Source organism: Neoarius graeffei, chromosome 27 (assembly GCF_027579695.1).
Source record: "Neoarius graeffei isolate fNeoGra1 chromosome 27, fNeoGra1.pri, whole genome shotgun sequence".
Taxonomy (NCBI): domain Eukaryota; kingdom Metazoa; phylum Chordata; class Actinopteri; order Siluriformes; family Ariidae; genus Neoarius; species Neoarius graeffei.
In genome coordinates, this window is record NC_083595.1 from 48,789,959 (window position 1) to 48,809,604 (window position 19,646).

General features: G+C 41.4%; 1 protein-coding gene across 1 annotated transcript in view; it reads right to left on the bottom strand.

Moving 5' to 3' along the window:
- The window catches only part of nkd1 (NKD inhibitor of WNT signaling pathway 1), an 84,204-nt gene extending 73,437 nt beyond the window's left edge, over positions 1–10,767 (bottom strand). The window contains exons 1-3 of the mRNA XM_060911244.1: positions 10,632–10,767; positions 10,394–10,426; positions 10,031–10,173 (exon numbers count right to left, since the gene is read on the bottom strand). Of these exons, the coding sequence (XP_060767227.1) occupies positions 10,031–10,173; positions 10,394–10,426; positions 10,632–10,656 (201 nt within the window). The 5' untranslated portion in view covers positions 10,657–10,767. The remainder of the gene's footprint in view (positions 1–10,030; positions 10,174–10,393; positions 10,427–10,631) is intronic.
- Between the last annotated feature and the right edge of the window lie 8,879 nt (positions 10,768–19,646).

Genomic DNA, 19,646 nt, shown 5'->3' on the forward strand with positions numbered 1-19,646 from the left:
TCCTGTTTCCTGGATATCCAAGAAGTCCAGTTGCCTGTTTTTTCCTCCCATCCCAGCTGAGGAAACTCCAAATAAGCTCTGCTGGCATCAAATGACCTTCCATACCAGCAGTCACAATGCTTCAGGTGGATACAGTCAACTCTCATATGACTTTTTACTGGAGAACTGTACTATAGCAACGCTGCTTTGATTTATATTTTGATTTGCTAACCTTTCTCATTAATTTGCGCTAGCAACGCTAGCAGTGCTGGCGCAAATTGTTACTCTCACTCAGGATCTTTTGACTTTCTTCTTCTTATTATTATTATTATTATTATTATCCTAACATTTTTTAGGACGCTATTTCTCCCTCGGTTTTCAGCCAGTCATCTCAAAATTTCACACGCCTCTGGGCTGAATTACATTGCTATGACTTTTGGTGTTGATCTGGATCACCAAACTGGAATGATCCATGAAAACAGGTATTTTTCCTAACTAAGCGTCATTCTCTGTAGGGGTGTTCACACGGCACATATTTGCATCGATGCTGCACCGATGTATTTTGTTGCGATATATCTTACACCGGTGTAAATTTTGTGCAGCGTTCACACGTCACAAACCTGCTTACTAGAGAGAAGCGTGTTAGCACCGGTGCAGCCCCATTTGCGATCACACGGCAGTTTTTGCGACCGTGCTATACGATAGTAATAATGCGGAAATGAAATATGCGCATGCGTGAAAATGTACTTCCTTTTCCCGGTTGTCATGGCATCACCAAGCGCCGGGAAAACAACGTGGATGAAGACACCAGTGTTGCCAGATACTGCTGACGTTTTCCAGCCCAAAATATGTTCAAATCCGCCAAAATGCACTTAAAACCGCCCAATCTGGCAACACTGGAAGACACGCAGTTCTGTTGTTGTTGATATTCGCCATTTTGGAAGCGCAAAATACCAGGATGCAAATTATGCAATGCCCATATGTAATCAACTCTCCTCACGCGTAGCGAGTCTACCCCTGTAGCGTTCAGACGTCCCATTTTATACCGGTGCTGCCCCGCAAACTAGCATTTACTCCGGAGTAAATTTCTTAAACCACCTCCCGAGCAGGGTTAGATTTGCACCGGTTTAAGCAGCTTTCAGGGGCTACACCGGTATAACTTTGTACCGTGTGAACGCTCTACCGGGGCAGCCCCGGTGCTACACCGGAGTAAAAGTTGCCATGTGAACACCCCTAGTCTTTAACCGTTCTAGATCTATAGGGTACGGTGACCAGACATCCTGGTTTGTAAGAGCTAGCACAAATCACTGTGACTTTAGTCACAGTATGTATCTAGTTTTTTAGATTATAGTTACTTTGTAACTTGTGAAAATCACAATATTAGATCTTCAAAACAAGCCAAATCAAGTGTAGACCATCAATCAGACAATGAAGCCATCACTTGAATCAACGTAAAATCCATAACAAAATGGTAAAACTTGGGAAACATCAGCGATGCCTTTCTTTTCCTCTTTCACTTAATATTCATCTCTGTTTTTATCCATCTGCTTCCTCTTGGGAGCAGTTCACTGCTAAAAGGGTTCCTTAGGGGTTCTATAATGATAGACCGCATGCTTTCGGACTGGAAGAACTTTTTCATAGTTCTTTGAACTATTGGAGGAACTTCTCCATTTTTTGTGTCCACACTGCAGGAAGTGAGAACAATCAGTTTTTAGAATGCCATTTTGAGGGACCTTTTAGCTCCTACTTCAGGGTAGGTTCTCTCCCAGCACACGAGGAACCATGAGTGAGTGAGGTAAGTGTACAGTGATTGGTCCAGATGTAAGTGTATGTTGATTGGTCAAACATGAGTAAATGCATCACCGTGTAAAACATTAGCCGTGTAAACAACAGCTCTTAAAGTTAGCATTGAAAAATTATCTTCTCAATCTAAAAGCTCCCCAGTAGATACAGTAGTTCTTCTCAATCTTCTTCTTTTTCTTCTTTCAGGTGCTCATTTTAGGGGTCACCAAAGTGGATCTTTTCTCCACATATTTGATTTGGCATAGGTTTAACACCAGATGCCCTTGCTGACGCAACCCTACCCAATCTATCCAGGCTTGGGACTGGAACTAATTACGCACTGGCTTGTGGAACCCCAGTGGCTGGGTATTTTACCTAATCTGTACGTATGTCTTTGAACTGTGGGGGGAAACCCATGCAGACACAGGAAGAACACGCAAACTCTACACAGAAAGGCTCCCATCAGCCGTGAGGTTCGAACCTGGAACCAGGTAGTTCTTCTCAATAAGTCCCAAGAACAGTTTGGTCCAAAATGTCTGGCCTATGGTTAATGGTTCAAGCCTTTTAAAGGAGTTCCATCCTCTTGGAACATGGTCTGAAAAGAAGACCTGTCCATTCCAGGTTTCTATATGGAATCTTTAATAGTTCCCCCAGCATGAGAAATCAAAAACTAATATTTTGGCAAATCTCTTTCATTGGATATTCACCTCCATTTTCATCAATCTGGGGGGTTCTCTTGGGAGTAGTCCATTGTTAGAAAGAAGGCTCCTCAAGGTTTCTTATAAAGGTTAGAGATTATCTAAAGGAATTCTTTAGAACATGGTGTGAAAGGAAGATGTTTTATTGTAGATTTTGGCATGAAACCTTTAATAGTTGGTTTTCAAGACAAATCAAGAACATGTATTTTGACAAACTTCTTACACTGGCTATTAATCTCCATTTTCATTAATCGGACTTCTCTTGGGGGTAGCCCACTGTTAGAAGTAGGGTTCCTCAAGGGTTCCTTTAATGGTTAATGTTTTGAGATTTCAAAAGGGGTTCTAAAGGGGACCTGTTGTGAAATGAAGACCCTCAGCTGTAGATTTCTACATAAAACCAATAACCTGGATTAGGACAAATCTTTCCCTGGATATTCATCTCCATTTTCATTAATGTGGTTTCTCTTGGGAGTAATGCATTGCTTTAAAAAAGGGTTCCTCAAGGGTTCTTATGATGGTTCATGTTTCACAGGTTTCTAAAGATGTTCTATCATCTTGGAACATGATGTTGTGAAAGAAAACTCTTACATTGTAGGTTTCTTTGGAAAATGTTTAAGAGTCCCTTTATTTGGACCTGTATTCCAACAAATCTTTCAAATATTTCATCTTTCATTGGATACATCCATCTTCTGGCTTCTCAGTGGAGCTTTTTAAAGGAGTTCAAACTCATCTCATCTCATTATCTCTAGCCGCTTTATCCTGTTCTACAGGGTCGCAGGCAAGCTGGAGCCTATCCCAGCTGACTACGGGCGAAAGGCAGGGGTACACCCTGGACAAGTCGCCAGATCATCACAGGGCTGACACATAGACACAGACAACCATTCACACTCACATTCACACCTACGGTCAATTTAGAGTCACCAGTTAACCTAACCTGCATGTCTTTGGACTGTGGGGGAAACCGGAGCACCTGGAGGAAACCCATGCAGACACAGGGAGAACATGCAAACTCCGCACAGAAAGGCCCTCGCCGGCCACGGGGCTCGAACCCGGACCTTCTTGCTGTGAGGCGACAGCGCTAACCACTACACCACTGTGCCGCCCTGAGTTCAAACTCATCATTGCCTTTTGTAAATAAAAGAAGAAGAAGAAGAAAGAAACCCCTTAAGACATTTCTTTGATACATGAGAGGTATCACGATATGAAGGTCTACTAACAAACTGCCATTAAAACAGCGGTGCATGTAAAGATTGATGACTTCAATGACAACTAGAAAACTTTAACCTTTTAGGTTCAGGTTCAGCATGGCTTAAAGGGCCATAGGCGCTTCACTGAAAAACTAAAGGCTAAAATAGTTGAAGGGGCGCCACTAAACAATCAACTCGAAGGAGTTGTTGGATGGAGGTCATTGACTCTTCAGAGCCGACGCCCTTTAGATGGATCTTGTATTTAATTCCATCAGGGTGTCCAGCCACCCCATCACCATACTCCAAGGAGTCAGTGGGGGAGATGGTTTAGTCGCTGACTACCCGACCCTACTGCAGGTAGCACTGGATTACAGGATACCAGTAGCAGCAGGTCTCCTGACCTGATTCCAAACCTTACATCAGCTGCTTCCAATTTACCAATGCTTTGCAATTGATAAAACATCTTTATAAAAAGAGATTGGATTAACCACACTATAAGCCATGGCCTAATGGTTAGAGAAGCAGCTTTGGGACCAAAAGGTTGCTGGTTTGAGTCCCTGGACCAGCAGGAATGGCTGAAGTGCCCTTGAGCAAGGCACCTGATCCCCAGGTCGCTCTGAGTAAGTTGTACGTCATTCTGGATAAGAGTATCTGCTAAATGCCTGTAATGTAATATAATATGAAAAAGTGACGGAATTTATCATGACGTAAATATTATTCAACAATTATTCACTGAAGGTGAAGTGAATATCAGTGAACAATAATCGAGACGAAGTTGAGGTTATTATTCACCAATATTCACTGAGTCTGAGGCAGATAATTGTTTGAGTATAAATACACGGGTGATTATTTTTTTAAAAATCATATTAAGAAAAATAATTTATTTCCAACTTCAAAAGCAGCATGCTAATGTAATAACGGCACGGCACAGACTTGTCTCACTGATCTACACCGAGTCACATAAAATATTTTGCTTTGAAATCGATAAAATAAATCACAATCCCACCTTGCCTTTGAATAGCTTTAGACCAAACTTCGTAGCATCTTTAGTGCTTTTAGGAACAGCGTTTTCTTCCATCATTTCTAATTCTTCCTCACTTACAGTGACGAAGCGATTGGCCGCCATTTTGCAGAATCGCTCGAGGTGATTATCGATAATTATTCTATCCATATTCAATGGATATGAGCAATCGTGTGCTCTGATTGGCTACTCTACTACTAGGCTATCAGCTCATATATCGTGAGTAGAGAAAAACAAAATGGCGGAGCATGTTGATGAATGAACCGAGGACGAAATAAAAACTCTACTCGAAAACAAAACCCCAAAAATTAGAAAAAAAGCAACAAAATATGGAATGAAAGTATTTGATGGTAAAAATGTATCTTTTTTTATTTTTCAAGAATTATTATTATCGCATTTTTCCCAAATTGCTCCTGTCATTTCACCGGTTTGTTTACATTCTTAGCGGAAATGATTTTGTCGGATGTTTTGTATAAAGTTTTTATTTATTGAATTTGCAAAAAATAAAAATGCTCTCTCAAAATCCAGTGATTGTGGATAGAATAAAACAGTTACAGGAGTCGATTTCGTGGAATAACTGTTAAATAGTCTGAATTTTTCGACCAATCAGCACGTGCGATTTCCTATAATTACCTGTGCATTTATCTCATCTCATTATCTGTAGCCGCTTTATCCTGTTCTACAGGGTCGCAGGCGAGCTGGAGCCTATCCCAGCTGACTACAGGCGAAAGGCGGGGTACACCCTGGACAAGTCGCCAGGTCATCACAGGGCTGACACATAGACACAGACAACCATTCACACTCACATTCACACCTACGCTCAATTCAGAGTCACCAGTTAACCTAACCTGCATGTCTTTGGACTGTGGGGGAAACCGGAGCACCCGGAGGAAACCCACGCGGACACGGGGAGAACATGCAAACTCCGCACAGAAAGGCCCTCGCCGGCCACGGGGCTCGAACCCGGACCTTCTTGCTGTGAGGCGACAGCGCTAACCACTACACCACCGTCCCGCCCCCTGTGCATTTATATTAAATCATAATATCACCCAGCGCTACTACACAGAACTTTCAAGGGTTTCCTTCACACAACCAAACTAAGATCAGTTTAAAGGTTGTATGAGTGCACCTACTATCCATGCAGGAATAATCACAGCCTTCGAGACATTCAGAGCAACGTTTATGTCCACCATGTCTTTTAAACCTTCACAGGAACAAACTTACACAAAGGTCTTGGCCAAGCAGGAAGCTGCCTTCAAATTTGCTCAAAATAAAGGCGCTTTGAAGAAATGCTCCTTCAGTTCCTGAAAAATCCTAACTACATGGTCATAAGGAAGAATAATGATATTTTAAAGTGTCATAATACAAATATCCTGTGTGTTATCAGCACTGTGGCGTGCTGTATCCACTCTGTGTTCAGGTCTTTCATAAACACTCGGTGGTTTCTGTCAGGAAGAGGTGGAAGAATATTTGCATGCGTCTTTAAAAAGCCTGCAAAGTGGCCTGCCTTTTTCAAGTGGACTTTTTAAGAGTGGTACCCCCAAATCCACCCACAAACTCCATCCCACCCCACCCCACAACCCCCCTTCGCTTTCTCAAAAACTCTTTTGAGACATGGTGGACCCGCGACCCAAAAAGAGGCTTACGCTTCCTCAGAAGTGCTTCCAAAGCATTACGGCTGTTCTCAAACAGCGACGTTCTTGTGTGTTTACCAGGATGCCAAATCACAGACAGGCTTGCGCGCCCTCCCTTTTCTTCCCCTCCTCCTTTACTCGGTTGCACAATGCAGCCCTGTCACCAGCCCGTCATGCTTTCAAGCCCACCATGATCCATCGCTTTCCATAGAGCGCCACGTCTGTTCTGAACCTTGACACATTCTTTCCTCTGTTCATCTGCTTAAATAAACCGGTTCACCCTCGTGCATTTGACAGGGGAAAAAAGTAAACGTCGCTTTTCATCTGAACATGGTGGCATTTTACCCAACACTAACACCTTGGGTATGTCTGAGTATTTTCCTGCACTTTTTTTCTTCTTTATAACACAAAAATGACTGACTGTCAGGTAAGCAGACTGGACATTTGTAAGTCTCTTAAACATCCCATCATTTTCTTGAATATAGTTGACTGTTGGGTTTTTTTTTCATGCAACAATAAAAAAATAAATAAATAAAATAAAAATAAAAAAACCTTTGGTGTGAAGCCCCCCCATCCCACCAGCCCCCAGACGCTTCCTTTTAGCCAAAAAAGAAAGAAAGATTTCCTGTCAGGTGCAAATAGACTCTGGTCCTTTGTAAAACTCCAAACTCGATGCTTCCCATCATTCGTTCCCACCATACGTCAGACTACTTTCATGGCAGCAGTGAAACATTTTTGAAATACACACCCCTAACTTTGGTGTGAAGCTCTTTTTTTTCTTCCCATCATCTCTTCCTCTTAGCAACAAAATCATTTCACGACAACTTCACTTCATCTTTCGTTGAAACACCGAGACATTTTCCCCAAACAGAGAATACCTCGGGTACGTCCGACTACTTTCACGCAAAATAAACAGGTTCTGGACTTTTGTAAAACTCAAAGTGTCTCACATCTCATCATTCTCATGAATACGTACGTTTGTTGCAGCCAGAAACAAACTGAAGTTCACGCACTCTGAAGTTTTTCCTTCTCTCAACTCCTCCTTTTAGTCAAAAAGAAATAAATAAGAATAGAAATTGTAACAAAAACAATAGGGTTCCAGCTCTGTTCATGCTTGGACCCCTAAAATGATTATTTCCTGTCAGGTGTGAATCCTCGGGTCCTTTGTAATATTCCACAGTCAGTGTTTCATATGTCTTAGACAGCGTTAGACCACTTTTTGTTGGAAGGAATGTGTCAGATCATTTCACCTCATCTCTTCTGTTTAAGCCAAAAAAAAAGCCTACTTGTCAGGTGCAAACACACTCTGGTCCTTTTATAAAATATCTTATCCAGACATTTTTCCCTCCCATCATCATTCCCAGGAATAAACATTATTAAAAAAAAAAAAAAAACGTTCCCGGCTTCACCTCAGGCTTCAAAGGGAGCATTTGCAAATGTAGAGAGCCCATTGGCAGGCGTTTTAAAAGCCATTCATTAGCGGGTGTGTGGATTTAAAAAAAAAAAAACCTTCTCCCATCATGGCTCAACATAATGGTTCTGCCTTTTGTAGTTAGGGTTGGGCCACAAAAAAAAAGTGCCTTTTTTTTCTGTGTGTTCCCAGTTTGCTGTGTGATACACGCTCAGTATTGTTCTTAATTATCGAACACACAATGCCAAGATCATTTTCCAAGCTCAGGAACCCATTAAGGGGGAGAAGATCGGGGTGGTCTTTAAGTCAGCCAAGTCACAGAAAACGCCAAAGCTGGGAAACAATTAAGAATTACAACAGGAATATTTACACCAGATTGCTTACACTGTCAAAAATAACAGCAGCATAAAAGATGTCTTGGAGAAGCCATTTTTAGTTTCCTAAAGAGCTTTTCCTCTTTATAATGCACATCATGTAAACCTTCGTGGTGTGAACGAATTCTTCACCAATAAAAACGATTAAGGAATTCTCTCTCCATCAGAAAGTGCTCAGCAAAACAGGGAAAAGATGTGAAGAAGAGAGTCAATCCTGAAAAGCTTCACTAGCGTCCCTGTGACCAGTTTAACCAGTTAAGAATTATAAGATCATAAGAATATCACAAGAAAATCCTGATGTATGAAGTCAAAATAATTTTATTAAGTTTATAATACATAGGGCCAAATTACTCAATTCTGATTGGTCGATCAAGGAGAGCTTTTTTCCTTAACATGGGGCCATATTTCTGAAATGCTATTGGCTAGTTCGTTGCTTGGTTACAGTTACAAAAATTAGCAAATTTTAGCAAAATTAACAAATCAGCTTTTGTAAAGAAGTTCCAATAAAATTTTGCAAACCGCTTTCAAAATCCTCGTGTCGTGTCGCCGTGTCATGATGAAAGACGCTTTAGAAACTGATTCAAACGTGCAAGATAGTCTCGCACCCTGACTGGTTCAGAAAATATGAATGACAAATGTTGTGAACTTGAATGGCTTCCGAAGTATGAATTTGGCCCTATATACACTACCGTTCAAAAGTTTGGGGTCACTTTGAAATGTCCTTATTTTTGAAAGAAAAGCACTGTTCTTTTCAATGAAGATCACTTTAAACTAATCAGAAATCCACTCTATACATTGCTAATGTGGTAAATGACTATTCTAGCTGCAAATGTCTGGTTTTTGGTGCAATATCTCCATAGGTGTATAGAGGCCCATTTCCAGCAACTCTCACTCCAGTGTTCTAATGGTACAATGTGTTTGCTCATTGCCTCAGAAGGCTAATGGATGATTAGAAAACCCTTGTACAATCATGTTAGCACAGCTGAAAACAGTTGAGCTCTTTAGAGAAGCTATAAAACTGACCTTCCTTTGAGCAGATTGAGTTTCTGGAGCATCACATTTGTGGGGTCGATTAAATGCTCAAAATGGCCAGAAAAATGTCTTGACTATATTTTCTATTCATTTTACAACTTATGGTGGTAAATAAAAGTGTGACTTTTCATGGAAAACACAAAATTGTCTGGGTGACCCCAAACTTTTGAACAGTAGTGTATTATAAACAAGTAATTGTATGGTTCCTCGTAAAATTAAGGATCGATTTCGCTCATGATTTCAAAGTTTTCAAAACTTCAAAATCACTCATGAAATTAATCCCTAATTTTACTCGGCCCCATACGATTACCTGTACTAAAAAGATGAGTTATTAAGTCTAACAAGCCATTATGGCAAAATAACAAGTTATTAAGTCGGGAAAATGTGTTAAGTCAAAATAATGAGCTATTAATTCAATGGCCGTGATATATTAAGTCGAAATAATGATTTAAATCAAAATAGAGTTATTAAGACTAAGACGTTATGATGAAATAACAAGTTATTAAGTCGAAATAATGATGTGTTCAGGCAAAATCACGAGTTATTAAGTCTAACAAGTTATTACATCGAAATAAGTTATTAGGTCAAGAAAACGGGTTATTAAGTCGAAATTACAAGTTATTAAGTTGAAATAACGAGTCGTTAAGTTGGGAAAACGGCTTATTAAGTTGAAATTACGACATAGCATGGGACATTTTTCTCATCTTGGGGTTCAGGGCCACAAGGTGAAGTGCGGCGGGGCCACGCACGCGCGCACACGCACACGCACGGGAAGCGGACAAGCGACGCACAAAACACGCAAATACAAAATGAAAAAAGTGTAGGGGAAAAAAAAACAAAAAAACACCCCATGCACGGTTTTAGAGGTGTATGTTGCACGCCCCGAGTCAGGCAGACAGGTTTCCTTCTTACCCTCGCTGATGTCCCGCAGTTGGATTTCTGCGGACCGTCCTGCGGCTCCAGCCGCGCGCTCGCGCTGCAGTAATACTTCTGTTTCACCAGCCAGTCGTCCAGTCCCTTTCTGGCCAAGCAGGCATTCACTACAAAACTGTCTCCTGTCACCAACAGCAAGGAAACTGCACTTAACACAGGACTGCACAATCATCATCATCATCATCATCATCATCAGGATAAAGTCTCCAAACTTGTGGTTCGGTTTGCGCCAAAGGAAGCTCGTGGGCACTTTATTAAACCCCCAGCCGCTCATTTGCAGGCTGTTAATGCATTAATATCAAATCTCTTTCACATTCATGAAACTAAACGGAAGTCACTCACCTTCCGGGCTTTCCCTCGGTTTACAGATCGCAGCTTTTGACAGGAGAAAGGTACCAGAGAATGGGGGAAACGGGGAAAAACGGGGGGGTGGAACGGGGTTAGTGGATAGAAGTACACTAAGAAAAACGATTCATCAAAAGAAAGAAAAATAAATTATTATTATTATTATTATTATTATTATTAATAATAATAATAATAATAATAATAATAATAAAATGCATGAAAATGAAACCCTTACCATGTTTGGAATGGAGTTTACCCATTTCTCCGCATCAGACTGCAGGAATAAAACATGAGATCTGCTGTAATCCGACAAAACCAAAGCGGGATTTCGGTCCCCGGTGAGAGCGAAGCGCGCGCGCGGTTACATCCGACGCAGAACCAGAGCGCAAGTGGAGCTTTGATCCCCCTCACGCGCGCATTCGCCCTCCCAGCCCCGCCCCCTACTCCCTCTACACTTCCCCCACCCCCGGTTGCCAGATTCACTTCATTGTTCACCCGCCTGATCAGAGGGCCACCCTGAACTCCAACACTGAGCAGATAGATAGATAGATAGATAGATAGATAGATAGATAGATAGATAGATAGATAGATAGATAGATAGATAGATAGATTTACGTTATTGATCCCAAGCTGGGAAATTTGCAGCAGCAAGTTATCAGACATGCGAAAAGAAAAAGACACACCGTACAACATATAAAATATATTTTTTTAAATCCCAAGAACAAGCCAACTATAAAATATACAGATAAAAATGTAATGCTAAAAATATATATATATCCACAAATTCTATCTATATTCCCTGGATATGAGCAACCACGTGCTCTGATTGGCTACTCTACTACTAGGATATCAACTCATATACTGTGAATAGAGAAAAAAAATGGTGGAACGTGTTGCTGAACCAACTGAGGATGAAATAAAAACTGTACTCGAAAACAAAACCCCAAAAATGCCAAAAAAGCAACAAAATATGGAATAAAAGTATTTGATGGTAAAAACATTTTTTTCAAGAATTATTATTATTATTATTATTATTATTATTATTATTATTATTATTACATTTCTCACAAATTGCTACTGTTATTTTGTGGTTTGTTTAAGGTTTTTATTATTGAATTTGCAAAAAATAAAAAATAAAAAATGCTCTGTTTCTCAAAATCCAGTGAATGTGGATAGAATAAAACAACTATTCTAATCACTCTCAGTCCAGGGTGTACCCCACCTCTCGCCCATAGTCAGCTGGGATAGGCTCCAGCTTGCCTGTGACCCTGTAGAACAGGATAAGGGGCTACAGATAATCAATGGATGGATAATCACTCTCGTCGTACATGGCATATAGACAACTCGGTGCTACATGCCTCGTCAGCTATCAGCTCATGTATGACTCGATTTCATGGAATAACTGTTAAATATGTGCTTTGTACACATGACTGTGCATTAATAGTGCTAAAAACAAGAATTATGATAAACTAGCAGGTTACCCGGCGTTGCCCAGGTTTTGCAAAATTCTGGGTTGCCCCCAGACTTCCATGTCAAATTTGTTGAAGATCCATCGAGAAATGATGATGTTAACCCAAGACAAACAAAAATCCAAACATCCACCACCCAGGGGCCCAAATATGGAATTTCTGAGTTCTGCCAAATTGTGGCTATCTACTGTACCTACGTGCCAAGTTTAGTGAAGATCTGTCGAGAGTTTGTGTTGATAAATGTAACATAAAAGGCATTGAGGGAGGGGGTGAGTGGATGTTGTGCCCCCCCCCCCCCCATGACCTCCCTGGGGCCTGTACATGAATTTTATTTATATCTGCAAAATTCCGGGTCATCCCCTGACCTACTTGCCAAATTTGGTGAAAATCCGTTGAGAAATGGCGACGTTAACTCAAGACAAACAAACAAACTTTGCCACTTATTATATAGATGAAGGTAAAAACTGTGCAAAAGTGGCAATATTGAATGGAAGATAAAGAAAGAAAGAAAGAAAGAAAGAAAGAAAGAAAGAAAGAAAGAAAGAAAGAAAGAAAGAAAGAAAGAAAGAAAGAAATAGAAACAAATAAACGCCAATGGGGCAAAGTGACTAATGACAGTAAACAAATAGCTCTGGCAGTGCAAAAGTTACAGGAGGACCAGGGTTATGAACAGGACGATACAGCAGAGAGGTCAGAGTTCTCTCAATCAGACAGTTGTGAGTTGTAGTACAGTATGATGGCTTAGGGCAGGAAAGATTTCCTGTATCGATCCCTACAACAGCGAAGCTGTAACAGTGTGTTGGAGAAGGTGTTCTGCTGTCTGTCCAGTGTGTGGTGGAGAAAGTGGTGAAGATTATCCATAATGGATAACAGTTTGTTCAGAGTCCTCCTCTCCACCATAGCTTCAAAACTGTCTCGTTTGCAGCCAATTATGTCACTGGCTCCGATGCTGCTTCCCCAACAAACCACCACAAAGAAAAGCACACTGGCCACAAAAGACTGATAAAAGATCTCCAACATCTTGCTGCACATGTTGAAGGATCTCAGCTTCCTCAGGAAGTAGAGTCTGCTCATCCTCTTCTGGCATACAGCTTCCATGTTGGAGTTCCAGAATGGAAGCCCCAGGATGGACGAAATCCCGAGGATGGATGGAAGCCCCAGAATGGACAGAAATGTCAGTTAAAGACATTGACAAGTTGTGTCCATCAGACGCGCAGCTTGTGAACAGGCAAGGCAGGCAACTGCTTGGGGCCCCCTGGCCCAGGGGCCCCCGAGAGTCGGGGCCCAAGGGCTTATTTATTTTGTTTTTTATTGTTCTTTACCATTGTATTTTCACATTTGGAATTTAAAAAACTTTGGTTTCATAAATTTTTCATTGGCATCAGATTATTTATAACATACTGGTGATGAACACTGGTCAGAAGGGCCCCCTGGAAATTTTTGCTTGGGGCCACAACAGACTCTAGAAACGCCTCTGGTGTCCATGATTCACTGTTAGCTAACTGTGTGTCTTTATAAAACTACTGGTTGATGATGTAAATTCCTATAGTTCATGAATGAAATGAGTGGTACTGCTGTTACCTCAGAGCTCCAAGGTATGTGTTTGGCTTGATCACAATCTCAAGTTGCTTTCTTTAGTGTTTATTATGTTTCTCCTGTGCTCATGTCTGGAGAAAGAAAGATCATGTCATTCAGGTTTGTCAGATTCCTTATCCCTCCATAAAACATGCAGGTAGCCGGTTAGTTGTGCTAAATTGCCCTGAGGTGTATGGAATTGACTGGTGACCCATCCATGTTCCTGGGAAAGCGGTGAGTGGAGATGAAAGAATGAATGTAGTAAACACATCCACTACACTCCCGTGTTCATCAACGTGACCTTTCTTTCTACCAGTGACGGCCCTCTCCCGCCAACAAGACATTAAAAAATGTGACTACTCCTACAGTTTGTGGATCCTTGTCCTGACACATACTGTACCACTATTTCGAACCATGGAAGTGTTGCTTTAGCTAGAACCACATGATGGTGGTCAAAGTGTGGTGCAACATGTACAATGTGCAAAGCATCATCTAAACTCCATCAGCAAACAAAAGCAAGCAATAGCTAACAAGCATTTGAGAAAACAAACGGCTCCAAACCTGTGAGTGACAGCAAAACAGTTTTAGCCTTGTACATGAGAAAACAACAAAGAAATTATATTTCCATTTTATTTGTACAGCACTTTTAACAAGAAAGCAGCGATATAGAAATCCAGATGCAGATTTAGAGCCTTAATGAACAAGTCAGAGGCAAGAGAAATGAGTAAAACCTCCTACACATTACACAAGGAAGAAACCTTGAGACTCAAAAGGGAAGCCATCCTCTTTGGGGTTAGATACAACAACAACAGCATGTTTAATTTATATTGTGCCTTTCACCAACCCAAGAACACTTTACAAAGTAATGGGACTATAGAAAGAAAATAAAATCAACCAAAAGAAAGCATGAAAGGTAGGAGACGCAGAAAACAAAATAGCAATTTGCACAAACATAATGATAACAGGCTAGCTCAAAGCATTACCACCATTTTGCAGATGCTCTTATCCTGAGCAATGTACAATATACCCAGAGCAGCCTGGAGAGCAATTGGGGGTTAGGTGCACTGCTCAAGCCATTCCTTGAGGTCCAGGGAATCAAACCAGCAACCTTTTGGTCCTAAAGCTGCTTCTCTAACCATTAGGCCATGGCTTCCCCAAAACAACAGAACAGCCAGTGATCAGGAGAGGAAATATCAGGAGGAGAGATCACAGAGAGAGAAGAGATTTGAGATGATTTTTGAATTTGGGAAGCTAGTGTGATTATAAATCATAACTCTTCAACTATTATGTTGAAATGAGCATGCGTATTAGGAATAATGCTGCGTTCAAGGTCTAATTCCCCACCGACAACCAGTAAAAGCTGCAGAAAACACCTGTCAATTTCCCAGTCCCTTCCCTGGACATGGAATGACATCAAATCAACATGGCCACTCACGCTGTGAACAGAGTAAAGTCCATCTTCTCCTCTCTTTAGGCTTTAGATCAGTTAATATACAGACACAGTACTTGGTTAAATTTATAATCGTAACCATACTAATCACTGTTTTGAGAAGCTATTCGTTAATGTTCATCATCATCCTTCAGCCTTGGCTGAGATTCTTTGAACAACCCCTCGCCGCACCTCTCTGTCCACCATTCAGATCCGGCACATGAATCCCAGTGTCCTTTAAAGGAGTACGTCACCCCCAAGTGAAACTGAGTCAGTCCCTGCAGTCCCTAGAGTTGGATGAGTGAGCCAAAGCGTTTTGTAGCCGACCCAGCCATTGTCCTGATCTGGAAACGTCCCGGTTAGCTTTAGCTTAGCGTAGTCGCTGTAATCCGGTGTGTCCAGCTAGCATTGTCGTTGCAAAAGTGAATCAAATAACTCAAGATTTTTTCTAATTATTTCTCATGACCTGTACATTCACATCGAGTACACATATCAATGCAAATTAACACGAAGGGATTTACTAGACCAATTTATATCTGGAACTATTTTCGGCCACAGCACAGGCAAAGCACCGCTGCAGGCGCAAAGACACCACGCAGCACCACAACTTCCGTCAATACACCAGTGTTACCAGGGAAACCAGGGTTTTCAGGTGCTGCGTGGTGTCTTTGTGCCTGCAGCGGTGCTTTGCCTGTGCTGTGGCCGAAAATAGTTCCAGATATAAATTGGTCTAGTAAATCCCTTCGTGTTAATTTGCATTGATATGTGTACTCGATGTGAATGTACAGGTCATGAGAAATAATTAGAAAAAATCTTGAGTTATTTGATTCACTTTTGCAACGACAATGCTATCTGGACACGGCGGATTACAGCGACTACGCTAAGCTAAAGCCACCCGGGACGTTTCCAGATCAGGACAATGGCTGGGTCGGCTACAAAACGCTTTGGCTCACTCATCAAACTCTAGGGACTGCAGGGACTGACTCAATTTCACTTGGGGGTGGCATATTCCTTTAACAGAATCACCAGGAAAGTGAGCTTCCTTGATCTAACAGGGCAGTTACTTGGGCTCCACAGTAGTACATGTGATATTACACATCATCCGCATGCCCAGCAACCGCCTGCCGAGACACATGCTGTATGGGGAACTCTCCAATGGCAGACGAACTGTTGGGGGGCAGCACAAATGCTTCAAGGACAACCTGAAGGCAAACCTTAAAAAATGTGGCATGCAGCCTCAGCGCCTAGAGGAAATTGCTGCGAACAGAAGCAGGTGGCGTCAGGAATGCGCTGCAAGAACTGCCACATTCACATCCGGCTACAATCAGCAGTGCGAGGAGAGAAGAAGACGGCGACATCAACCCCCGAACAGCATAGGTGAACACACATGCGGCGTCTGCGGACGGACATGCAAATCAAGAATTGGTCTAATCAGCCACAGCAGGACACATGCGGACACACAGGAGTGACGTCATTGTCAGCAACAACGGACTGCCTTAAGCAGTAAGCAAGTAAGCAGTACATGTGATATTGCTTCTACCTTATTTCAAAAGCAGTGCCCAGCGAAGAGCACTCTTCTTTACCTGAGTCTTAAGGAAACAAGACGTAGATCCCAATATATCTCTTCTCAGGTGGCATGAGCAGACCAATGGATGGTTTGGACGTGATGTAGTCAGTTGGTCTAAGTTCCATCTATTCATTGCTGTTTGACAGTCAACATCCAGGTCTTAGTTCCATAAAGAAGAATGGATTGGATGACTGATCTGAACAGGTTCCTATCAAGTTCCTTCAAGTTCCTATCAAGGTTAGAGCGCCATATTTTGTCCAAGCTAGTGCCTCAGAGAACTTAAAATCCTTAAAGGAATCCGTTATGAAAGAACACGGGTACCTGAAGTCATCGACTCATTTAATTTCCTTCCTAGATAGAGAAATTATGGGTGTTGGATCCAAGGTAGTGGAGATCAACATTAGAGTTATCACTATTATTACTTAGCTAGCTTGTTAAGAGGCCTGAGAAGAAGAATGGAGGGAACACCCCCCCTACAGGTGGTGACTTATTCACTGACCCCACTGAACCACTGCTCGGTTTTAGCCATCTTACCAGAAAGCAGTAGACACAAGCCAACAGGATAGGGTCACAGCATGGCAGAACAGCAGCCGCCCTGCACCATTGGAGCTACCGTAACTCCCCCACATGCCCAGCATGCGGTATTTCCCCACAAGATATGGACCACCGAGTGTTGTGCTGCCCAGTCATGGCAGTACGTGGGAGGGCACAGGATGATCCACCAAGCTGGCCAAACTTTCATTGATTGGATTACAAACGTAAATTTGGAGGTGTGAGAAAAAAAAAACATACGCAACTACTACTGCTAGCTTGTTGCTATTAATAATGCTATTTGCTATTATCTGCTGTTGTTGCTGTGCTGCAATTTCAGTCCATGAATATTCCAAGTTTACTGTAGTATAGCAGAACCAGTAGTATAACATCTCAGGCCTGTCAGTGTAAAAGCATGCTTGAAGTAGATTTTTATGAGCTTTACGCGCTCTAACAGAGCAAACACTTTCGAAGAGGCAAGTCGAATGTTCTGAGGTTGGAAATGGCGTTATTACAATTTGCAAATGATCACTTACAAGGCAACGCCAAGGCAGGATAAGAATTCTGGGATGAGCACAAAACTAAATTCATGCCACATGAAGCCATGATAACTGCAGCACTATACCCACTAGTATGTCAGCTCAACATCAATACTGTGCTGAGAACGTTCCAGCACTGACTCAACATCTGGAAACATCTCTTTCCCAATGATGGATGGGGTAAACTGGGGTTGACAGATATGCTGTAGTCAACAAAATGCACCTATATGGAAGTTGAACCAAAAGTGACTACTGAGTGCACTGGATAATCAGAACCAGCTCAGCACACAAACATAAACATCAAGAAATTAGGGCTTATCTTCAACTTGGCAACATTCAGGTCTCAGTTCTGAGAGAAGAGGAGGCGCTTACCCAAAGTGTTTTATTGGGCCTAGGCGGTGCATGAACGAAGTCTTTTGGAGTCTCTGTATCTGAAAAAGAGCAGTGCCATACTCAGTCCAAAGCAAATATCAAATTAATACTCATTTTTGAAGACAAAGTAAAGAATGTGTGAGATTTGCTGTGTTGGAGGCGGCTCAGTTCATTCATCAGTTAAAAGTAAAAAGTGTTGGAAAGAGTACAAATATGAAAGCGTTAAAGAAAAACTCTGTCCTGTAACATTTAAAATATGTTTGGATTAAAATATGTGTGATGTGATGTTTAGTGATTTTGGTGCTGTATTTTCATTATTTCCTGTGATATGTTAGAGGTTGTATGTTGCTCTGGTGAGTTTTTATCACAAGAAGAAAACATTTATAAGTTCGTAGACATAAGCGACAACCGTCAAGTTTTGCTGACAAAGAAACAAATAAATAAAAAAGAAATCCAACTTAGAAGTCGTGGAGATGGTGGTGCAAACATTGGACTCAAAGTCCCAGAATGCAATGCAGCTATACGGTTCAGTAACAGCAGAGACTCGGCCCGGCGAGCTAGCTACCTACGTGTTGACAAACGTGATTGTGTTAACAGTAGGATTAGCATGACAGTTGACGTTTTCGAAGCCGATCTGTTTGAGCAGAGTTTACAGATGATGAGGCGAGAGAGCTGGACAGACCGAAGGATTAAAGCTCTGCCGCATCGTTCTCTTTACGTAGAGATGACACAAGGGCTGAAGAGAAACACAGTGATCCATTGGCATGTTTCATTTCATTCATGCTACGCCATTCACCACTAACGTATTTGTAGCAATCCTATGAGTTTCACATCATCTTATGCAATCCTTCAGTTGGTGTGTTTAGACACGTGTTGTAGCAGCACTCACACTCTGAATTTTTTTTCTATTATTATTATTAGCTCATTAGCTCATCCGGCTGACAGGTGATGAGTTTATGCCATCATGTGTTACTCGTCGTCCATCCAGCCTCATCTACATTTCACTAAAATCACTTCTTCTTTCTTAATTCTTCACTGATTTTTATTCTTTTTGGCAGGAAGGTAGGTCTCCCAGGGGTGCATATAGCTTCTACACAAATTTACATAATTTCACTTAATGATGAAGATATGGAGTAATTAAGCCCTAACAAGCAGTTTCCACACAAATCGCTTCTTCTCCCTCAATTCTTCACTGATTTTGATTCTTTCTGACATGAAGGTAGGGGTACCTAGGGTGCATATAACTTCTACCCAGATTTGCTTCATTACAGTTATTAATGAAGTTGTGGACTAATTAAGCCTTAATGAGCAGTTCAACAAAAATTGCTTCTTCTCGGTCAGTTCCTCGCCGTTTTGGATTCTTTCTGGCAAATAGGTCGGTATTCCTAGGGTGGATATCGCTTCTATATATAGCTTGTATATAGTGTATATACAACCCCGATTCCAAAAAAGTTGGGACAAAGTACAAATTGTAAATAAAAACGGAATGCAATGATGTGGAAGTTTCAAAATTCCATATTTTATTCAGAATAGAACATAGATGACATATCAAATGTTTAAACTGAGAAAATGTATCATTTAAAGAGAAAAATTAGGTGATTTTAAATTTCATGACAACAACACATCTCAAAAAAGTTGGGACAAGGCCATGTTTACCACTGTGAGACATCCCCTTTTCTCTTTACAACAGTCTGTAAACGTCTGGGGACTGAGGAGACAAGTTGCTCAAGTTTAGGGATAGGAATGTTAACCCATTCTTGTCTAATGT